General features: G+C 38.4%; 1 protein-coding gene across 1 annotated transcript; it reads left to right on the forward strand.

Annotated features, from left to right (window-relative positions):
* Positions 1-4,722: 4,722 nt before the first annotated feature.
* Positions 4,723-8,131, forward strand: LOC125652400 (uncharacterized). Its single transcript, XM_048881588.2, has 2 exons — positions 4,723-5,213; positions 7,486-8,131. The coding sequence occupies exons 1-2, from the start codon at positions 4,723-4,725 to the stop codon at positions 8,024-8,026; spliced, it is 1,032 nt and encodes a 343-aa protein (XP_048737545.2). The 3' UTR covers positions 8,027-8,131.
* Positions 8,132-10,280: the final 2,149 nt, after the last annotated feature.

The raw sequence follows: 10,280 nt of genomic DNA on the forward strand, positions 1-10,280 counted from the left end.
CAAAGTACATAAATACCATGTGCAATTAGCTTCGGATCCATAAATTTCAGAACGGAAGGTTACAGTCTCACAGGTCAGAGGTCTGGGGAAACACACTAAACGAGGGATGGGGTAGTCGGCGTTGGATCCGCTTTTGGGCATAAATACATGTTTCAGTATTTTTGCTCTAAAGACAAATATATGTATACATGTGGATATTGTGTATTTGTATGTAGTATATCAAACGGTGGATTCTGAATATGTCCTCCCGTTCTCTTTGTGATTTCTGCTTAAAATTCCCTTGTTCATAAGCCTTTTCAGTTTACAAAATGCCGACCTCCTCCTAATATTATTGCATTAACAAAATTCCGTTTTCCGTCCCGTTTTCAATTCCCCGTCTTAGCAACACCCCAAATGTATAGAGTTTTTCCATTATTGAAAGTACTCGCACCTCAGCAGTTAGAGATAAAATAAGAAGTTAAGAGCTCTTCCTGCTTTCAATTTTCTCAGACACCAGCTTCTTCAAACAATGTATCTATGCCCAAAGGCGGATCCAACAATGTCGGCGACCCCACCCCTCGTATAGTGTGTTTCCCCATATCTCTGAGACTGTATCCCTCGGTTCTGAAATTTATTGATCCGAAACTAATTGTACATGGCATTTAATCAATTACGGATATCTACTTTGTGCTTACCCCCCCCCCCCCCCCCCTCCTTTCCAACTTTTAAAACTTTGTAACAGTCAAGCCGAAAGCCTACATCTAAGGGGAGGCGAATTTTATTTGTATGTGGTAACTTTCACAGGGGCCTAAGATACCATTTTTAACTATTATAATTAAAAGAGTTCGGTTATACAATCTGTTTCGTTTCGTTTCGGTAGGTTTTGTTTCGGTAGATTTCGTTTCGTTTCGGTAGATTTCGTTTCGCACTTTACAGGTACCCGGGATTCGAATCCGCGCCGAGCAGAGGTGAGAGGCCGTGTGATTTTGATCGCAATGCTCTATCCACTACGCCACGGAGGCCCCCGCTGAATCGAAATGACATGGCAAATATGTGAAGATTTTTAACGACAAATAGACAAATATGGAGGAGGCAGTTTGACGCAAGTGAAAGACAATTGTGGCATATCCATTTGAGTAATATATAGGAGTTATGAGATTGATCACTGTTCGTTATCTTCACCTTACATACAACAGGATTTGGTGCAGGTAAAAGAACATACCTAGGTAGACCCTGGCCACTCCAGGCAAATAACATCGGTTTTGATTGGGTCCCCACTTTTCAGTAACCGTACGGACATTTTTAATATAATTTTAAGGCGGCGATACAAAAAGCAACAGTGATATAGGTCCTCAACATGCACAAATTTTTGTGCCGTAAATCGCAGGTTTTAATATGGGATGGATCTATAACTCCCTGATATGTCCCAATATTTCTCCAGAGAGCTACAGATCTGCAGGTACTCCTGACATGCACGAAGGTAATGGAAATACTGATACTACTGATAGAAACATGAGTGATTTTCACTGTTAGACACCGAGCCTTTGGAGAAGGACAAATCAATGCCCATGTTTACGTCTTAGATGTTTGATGCAGCCATATCTTGAAACAGCATTATCAAGGTTGTGTAGGCTAAATATTTTGTTAAGCCATTCAAATCTTGCATGCCTGTATTTTAGGATGGGAAAAACAATGATAGTTCTTACTATTACCACAACTACACAAAGAATTGTCTATTATATTGCAACGAAATAAATCCCTTTCAAGACACACCGAGGACATAGTCGAGTGTGTATGATATCCTATTACCAAACTGTTTCGGCTCCAAGACTATTCGGCATAATGATGTTTCGGTACCTATCGTAAGAAATTGAGGTACTTTTTTTTTAAATGAATGCAAGGTGAAGATAACAAAACGTGATCAATCTTATAACTCCTATAAGCAATACAAATAGATAGTAGGGCAAACACAGACCCCTGGACACACCAGAGGTGGGATCAGGTGCCTAGGAGGAATAAGCATCCCCCTGTTGACCCGTCACACTCGCCGTGAGCCCTATATCCTGATCAGGTAAACGGAGTTATCCACAGTCAAAATTAGTGTACCAAGAACGGCTTAACAATCGGTATGAAACACGTCAGACAGCATTTGACCCAATACGAGGTTGTATTGACGAACTAGATCGTTATAACGACCATAGAATTTGTGAAATGCTGACTTCAATCGAGACTGTTGAAACCCCTGTACCATCAACTTGTTTGTCAGTAGCTTACCTCGATTTAAAAACTGACTATACGCAGAACAAGCTCTTGCATATCGAATCAGTTGAGATATATAAACACCATGTGCAGGTGATAATGGAATATTGCTACATAAATGTGGGAAGTTGACGATGGAGAAGCTGAAATCATCCCGTTTGTCATACAGTTGAGTTGTCAGTTTGCCGTTAATGTCTACTTTCAATAAAATATCTAAGTATGAAGCAGAAGTGGATGACTCTGTGTGGTCCTTTATATCAAGCTCACAGGGATAATGAATGAAAGTTATTATTGTTAATACACAAAACGTCATCGATATATCTAAATGTCGAATTGAAGGCCACAGCGAGAGATTTTTTCTTCTCACGTAGAAGTTTTTGAATAAATTCTGCTTCATATGAATATAGAAACAAGTCAGCTAACAAAGGAGCACAATTCGTGCCCATGGGAATTCCAACAGACTGTTGGAAGACCTGATCACCAAAGACCACGAAGATATTGTCAATGAGGAACTCTAGCATATTTTTTATTTCAACTTCAGAGTACTTGTGCGTGGAATCAGAGTGGTGTTTAACAAAGTCAGTTTTTGAATGATTGATCACTAGATATGAATATTTCCGTTTTTGTTGAAGAAGCAACTGTCTATGATGTCAAAAAGTATCGTGAGGAATGGTCGTGTATAGTGTTGAAAAGTCATAGGTTTTAATGTTATTGAATACATTTTAATGATTCAATAACACATACGGTATATGATATGGATTCAAAATAGTTTGTGCGACAGATTTTCTGAAATTATTTCGGATGGTTGTTTGCAATTCATAAAACTAATTTTTAAGAAAGCCGTATTCTGTCGCTGTTTTCGGAGAGAAGACCATAGAAGTAATGAATGCAGCCATGTCATACCTAGTTTTGTAGATATATTATCTTAAATGAGAATGCATTGGATATTCCCTGGCAGTGCAAAAGACCGACTTTCTTAGGAATTCATTTTTAGCATAGGAACGTCATAACTCCATTTACTGAAATAATCCTGCCTACGTAGCCTATATTAGATCATGTATATTTCAAAGAGATTTTGCTATGAAAAAAACGTGATTTTACTATGATACTAACCAATAATGTCGACATCACAATGTCAATCCGACCAACTATGTGCACATTGAAGAAAGTATCAATGGCTGATATGAAAGGTGAAGATAACGAACAGTATTCAATATTATATAACTCCTATTTGCAATACAGAATAGAGAGTTGGGCAAACACGGACCCCTCGACACATTCTGTTCACTGATGAAAACGAAGATTGGGATTCTGGATAATGTGATCACAAACCAGAATATGATGTTCCTATTAGAGACATTCCATAGAGTATCAATGTTCTAAGAACAATACGCAAAGGTGTGGAGACAAATTTTCAGAAGGCACCATCACGCGTTATTCATTTCACCTGCACATACGACGTCGTCTTTGTATACATGTAGTTTCGATATTTTCAGGACGTAACGTATTTTGATATATTTTCAGGACGTAGTGCGCAAAAGTACTAACGTTATTGTTAGTACTTTCACAGGTTCTTTCACAAAAAGAAAATATTGTATGAAAGTTTGTCATCATCAGAGGACACTGATTGCAATTTTTCGAGGGATAATAAAAAATAACTCGGAGGTGAAAGGATTACTAACAAAAGCCTTTTGTAGACGAACGCTGCATATTGTGGCTATGATTAACGAATCAGCCGTACCGACAGGCACGAACATTAATGATCTGTCACCTGCGGATCAATGAATAAAGGTGGAAAACCTGGGATAAACTCTAAATAATATAGGATTTAAGCTCTGTATCACAAAGTGATCACAAACCAAAATGTGATGTTCCTATTAGATGCATTCCATAATGCATTGAACGGCTGATTGATCATTTCCTTGGGTATACTGACGGATATCAATCGACGTTTCAATTAATAATTGTGGTACGGGGGTATGTTACCGCTGGTTTGATGCGTCATTTAGTGTTTATTGGGAACAAATTTGATGACGATATGGTTTTATATATGCGATATGAAAAATTCATCCATTAAATATTAATCGTTTCCACGCCGAAGAATAAGACTCGCAATACTGGAATCTCTATGAGTAGAAAGGTTACGTCATTCATAAATTGTGAAAGGGATTTTGGACATCCACGGGACTATTTCTTAAAATGAAACCACCTGAATATGAAATGACGTGACAAGTGGAAATTACCTGCCGTCAAGCCGATAGGGCACATGTTTATTCTAGTTATTGGACAAAATCTAGGAGAGATTGATGCAATCATGCGATACAAATTATGTTACAAGATACAAAGAATTCTGTCACATAACACTCAGGCGACTATTTCCTATAACACTGGAGATAACTGCTAGACTATACTGTAGAAAACAAACTTAGTGGTACGCTATAAGACGCCTCGTAGCTGGTAGTAAGGACCTTCGGCGGTATTCAGATGTCCCTGTATAACATTACCGTACTGGGACTGGACGATGGCACATTCTATCCGCTTCACATCTCTGCTATCGTCTGCATGACCTGCAGTTTTTTCGCTTCCATCATCGTCACTGTAACGTCATTCAAAACTCATAATAAAAATTTCTATGCTTGGTCCCGCAGTGAGCGCTTTGTGGTGTATTTGGCATTGTGCGAGATGAGCTTCAACTTCATCCATATGTTTGACCACGTTACCATGTTGATGGAGAAAGATCATGTCCACCCGTTGGAGCTATGCCAGTTTTATGCTTTCCTAATGGTGCTTTTGATGACGACTAAAAATTTAATTTTGGTCATTATTGCGATAAACGCGTTCCTGTTGATCCGTTTTCAGAATCAGATGGAATTCGGTGTGAAGGATTGGGGACTATATGTGTTTGTTCTGGGAGGTCCTGCAGTTATATGTACGATAGCACTGTCTCTGAAGCAGTTTGGTCCAGCTGGTGCTTTGTAAGTTGTGATTTTAGAAATGTCTTTCAATTTTTGAAAGTATAGAGATAAAAGGGGACTACATGTGTTTGTTCTTTGAAGTCCTGCAGTTATCTGTATGATAGCCCTGGGTCTTAAACAGTTCGGTCCAACTGGTGCTTTGTAAGTTGTTAAACCTAATTGCATACTAATACTTAAGAAGTGTCTTTTCAATTTTTGATTGAATGATGTTTTCCGCCACACTCAACAATTTTTCAGTTATCTGGTGGCGCCCAGTTTTTATTGGTGGAATAGAGAACCCAGATATAATGTACCTGGGAAGAGACCACCGATCTTCCGAAAGTAAACTGGGAAACTTTCTCACTTAACGGCGAGATTGGGATTCGAACCCGTGACAGAGGTGAGAGGCCGTGTGATTTTGAGCGCGATGCTCAAACCACTCAGCCACGGAGACCCCTGTCAATTTTTGAAAGTATAGAGGTAATAAACCTCGAGCCTCTTCATACTGATTTATCTCGTGTACATTCCATAACTGCATTTTGATAATAAACCCGTGTAGTACTCTTTAGGTCAAGTGTATTCAATCATACACAGTCATTAACCTTGAAAGTTTACGAAATGTTAACCTTCAGTTTCAGAGAAAAACGGAGTGAATATAAATATTGTAATTTATACAAATAATACATATACACGTGGTCTTTTCAGTTTTCAAGAAACATATACGTATACATGTATAATCATGAGACATAATTTTATTGGGCATAATTATACATGTACATGTTTTTTGGAAATTGGAGAGACCATCACATAATAACTACAGTAAGATGAAAGAAGATTGGTGTGCGGGTCTTCATTTCAACTTCATAGAGTCAATAACAAAAGTACCACATCAGTCTCGGAAAGTGGTAGATTGAAATTAAATATAAAGTAATTCACGGCGATTACAAATCACCAAGTCCGTGTTTAAACTCATATCTTGTAGGAGAAAATTGATATTTTCAGGCACCTGAGTGAACGCCACTACACTGGATGTAAAGCTAAGTTTTAAGGATGGGAGCTTTGGGTTGTTGTTTTTTTTTTTTCAGTCTTGCGGTCATTCTAAAATCTCTCGTGTAGAAATGAAAAAACCCACATAACCATAAAGAAAAAAGAAAGGGAAAAAAACCTCGCTATCTAACCACAAGCAATAAGCACAGATCCAATTTACTCTATATCCTAATTAAGAATAAGCACATCTTTGTTGTATGTGGTCTAACACTTTATAATGGGCCAGTTTATTGATCGAGACCGCTTTTGTCCTTCCTTCGGTGCTAATTACGTACACCTAACTTTCATACTTCCGTCTTCACTCAACCCACGTGATGTCGTTGATTGCTATCTGGGATTGCTACTTAGCAACAGCAGAAAGTGAATGAGTGACACGACATATTTCTTTTTATTAAGAAACATCGGACATGTAAATTTAATCTTTAAGCCTCCGTGGCCGAGTGGTTAGAGCATCGCGCTCAAAATCACAGTCTTTCACCACTGGTCGGCGCGAGTTCGAATCCCGCTCGCGCCGGTAAGTGAGAAAGTTTCCCAGTTTAATTTCGGAGGGTCGGTGGTCTCTTCCCATGTACATTGTATCTGGGTTCTCTCTTCCACCAATAAAAACTGGGCGCCACCAAATAACTGAAATATTGTTGAGTGTGGCGGAAAACACCAATCAATCAGGGTATAAAGCATAACAGAGAATGTATTCGTTAATTTTCATGAAGTTCCTCGATTTATCTACATTCCTGGCTCGGTGGTAAAATTCACTGAATATGAAATCTATGTTTCCATAGTGCAACAAGAATTTTAGGAGGTATCGATGCTGTATCTCTTATAACTGCACATATATGGTAAAGAAAAAGCAAAACTAAACCCCAAAAATTACAGCATGAAAGGAGAAGATAACGAACAGTGATCAATCTCATAGTATAAATTTCATCAAAATTATCTTTAGTGTATTTATGAAATAACTCCTATAAGCAATACAAAATAGAAAGTTGGGCAAACACGGATAATCCCCTGGATATACCAGAAGTGGGACCAGGTGCCTAGGAATATAAATTCCAATTTCTACGATTTGATGTATACTGCATTAATGAACAACTTTAGATTTCGTCTCATTCAACCTGGCTCGATTTTTTTCCCTTTCTAACTTTAACTCCAACTTAAATTCCGCAACTGATCAGACAACGTCAAAAAATATCAATAGAATGTAGGTATACTTTCTTAGTATATTAAATGATTGTTGTTATTTTTTCAGCTGTTTGGTGATCCCAGGCCTTGCTACGCTTCTAATGACAATACTGCCTTTTTTCATCATCCTAGTGGTGAACACAACCCTTTACTTGCTCACGTGGTTTCATATTAGGAGAGATGCTCGGCAAATCAAAAGCGTCATCGGAGCGCAGGCACAGTCTGGTAATTCCTATATCCAGGCGGCGAAAACCATGACGATGTTCATAGCAGTTTTCACGATCCAGTGGTGGGCGGCGACGGTTTACGGAATCTGGCAAATCACCACACATAACGTGCCGTCTATCGTGTATATATTGGTTGTTATTTTTACAAATATTGGAGGCTGCTTGAACTTGATTGTGTTTATTTCAATTCAGAAAAAGCGCAGGCGGATCCTGGCCCTAGACAACAGAGTTCAAACGGGGCAACTCCATGTTCGGAATCCTTATCAAGTAAACACCCACAACTCATTGGACAGAGTGAAAGTACAGAACACGAACTCCACAGGGACACACTCGTCCACGGATAAACCTTTCCACCACTCTTTACCAAACACCTCTGTATAATATAGCCTCGGACCTAAACACCTCATCTCGGCGAGATTTGGTTTGACTGTGATACTCTTAAACAAACTCCTCTGTTTAGTAACTTCGAATTTTCGGACTTAAACACAAATGTTATTTTTCCTAGTCATCTTTTCACTTTTGTAAACTTCTGTGTTGAATTCAATAAATTATAAACTACTTTTGCTTTTTACATTCATATATTAGTTTAAAATGAAAAAGAGATATCATGGTGTTTCATTCGCTATTTCATTACATTTAACGAACTCCCCCTGAAAATCATACTTGGCAGTATTAATAGAATTCTGTTTGTTTCCTGAAGCATCTGCAATTCATGGGCTTTTGTTCAGTACACCTATCTATACACTGCCAAAAAAGTTTCTCAATTTTTACACCAAAATCCTCTTCTGAGAAAGAACATTTAGCAAAATCTGCTTTGTTTTTAGCTCACCTCAGCTGAAAGCTCAAGTGAGCTTTTCTGATCGCCTGTTGTCCGTCCGTCTGTCTGTAAACTTTTTACATTTTCGACTTCTCCTCCAGAACCATCGGGCCAATTATAACCAGACTTGGCCAAACGCATCCTTGGGTGAAGGTCTTTCAAATGAAGGGTCATGCCCCCGTCAAAGGGGAGATAATCACAAAAATAGGGTGGGGTAATTAAAAAATCTTCTCAAGAACCACTAGGCCAGAAGAGCTGAAATTTATATGAAAGCTTCCTGACATAGTGCAGATACAAGTTTGTTAAAATCAGGGGGGGGGGGGGGTATAGAATGGGACCATAATAGGGGATCAAAGTTTTACATACAAATATATAGGGAAAATCTTCTCAATAATCACTAAGCTAGAAAAGCTGATATTTACATGAAAGCGTCATCATATCATGGCATAGTGCAGATTCAAATTTGCTAAAATCATGGCCCCCTGGGGTAAATTGAGGCGACAATAGGGAATCAAAGTTTTGCATACAAATAAACAGGGAAAATCGCTAAAATTGTTTTTCTCAAGAACCACTGGGCCAGAACAGCTGAGATTAATATGAAAACTTCCTGACATAGTGCAGATTCACGTTTGTTAAACTCATGACCCCTGGGGCTAGGATGGTGCCACAAAAGGGGATCAAAGTTTTAAATAATGAAATATTAAAAAAATTTCTCCTCAAGAACCATTGGGCCAAAGAAGTTTACATTTGCACGAAAGCTTCCTAACAGTGCAGATTCAAGTTTGTAAAAATACTGGTCCCCAGGGGTAAGATGGGGCCAAAGTAGGGGGTCAAAATTTTAGTGTTAGGACTATCAATTCCAAGTATTTCCTTGATTGTAGTTTTGGTTCTTGGAGACTGTTGGTTAATGGCAGCTTCTTAACAGAATCTTTAAGAGTTGTGTTTTCTGGCATTGTACTCAAGCAGGATATTTTATGTTTCTGCCGAGATTTTACTGTCCTAAAAGCGAGTTTTCTGCTGTGGTTTGTACTCTACTTTTACTCAGAATCTTTATTCTTTTGCAGTCTTTCATTTCTTCTTTTTGCATTTATTGCTGTTCTTTTCTGATGTCTGAATTTGCTTTGATTTTTAGGTCACCTGAGTAAACCTATTGCAATCGGTTGTCGTCCGTCGTCGTCCGTTAACAATTGAACATCATTAACTTGATATGCAGTATCTTTGGGACAATAGGAACATAAATTGTAAATTTCAGGTTTCCAGCACCCCCTGTGGCTTTAGGGGCTGGGCAAAATCTGCTCAATTGACCAATTTTCAAAAATCTTCTTCTCAAGCACCACACATGTGTAAGAAAAACTAAATGCATGGTGATGGAGAGCAGGAAGGGCTCTACCAAAATTGTAAATTCATGATCCCCGGTATAGGGGTTCTGACCCCAGGGTGGGGCCAAACTTTGTATATAGTGTTTATGTGTAAAACACTTAAATAATTTTTTTTTAGTGTTGTTGATACTATATTGAAACTAAATAGATATTTAGAAAGAGTAGGTAGTCCTTTACCAAAATTGTAAATTTGATGATCCCAGGAGTAGGAGTTTTCGTATCAGGGTGGGGCCAAAATGGTCAGTTATTAAATGTGTGAATAGACATTTTTAACTTCTTCTTGATAACTATCGTTCCTATTCTTTTCAAATTTGATATGAAGCATCTTTTGAACAAGGGGAACATAATTTGTAAATTTCAGGATTCCTGCACCCCTGGGGCCTTAGGGGCGGGGCAAAAACTGCCCAACAGACCAATTTTCAAAAATCTTCTTCTCAAG

Source organism: Ostrea edulis, chromosome 5 (genome assembly GCF_947568905.1).
Source record: "Ostrea edulis chromosome 5, xbOstEdul1.1, whole genome shotgun sequence".
Taxonomy (NCBI): Eukaryota; Metazoa; Mollusca; class Bivalvia; order Ostreida; family Ostreidae; genus Ostrea; species Ostrea edulis.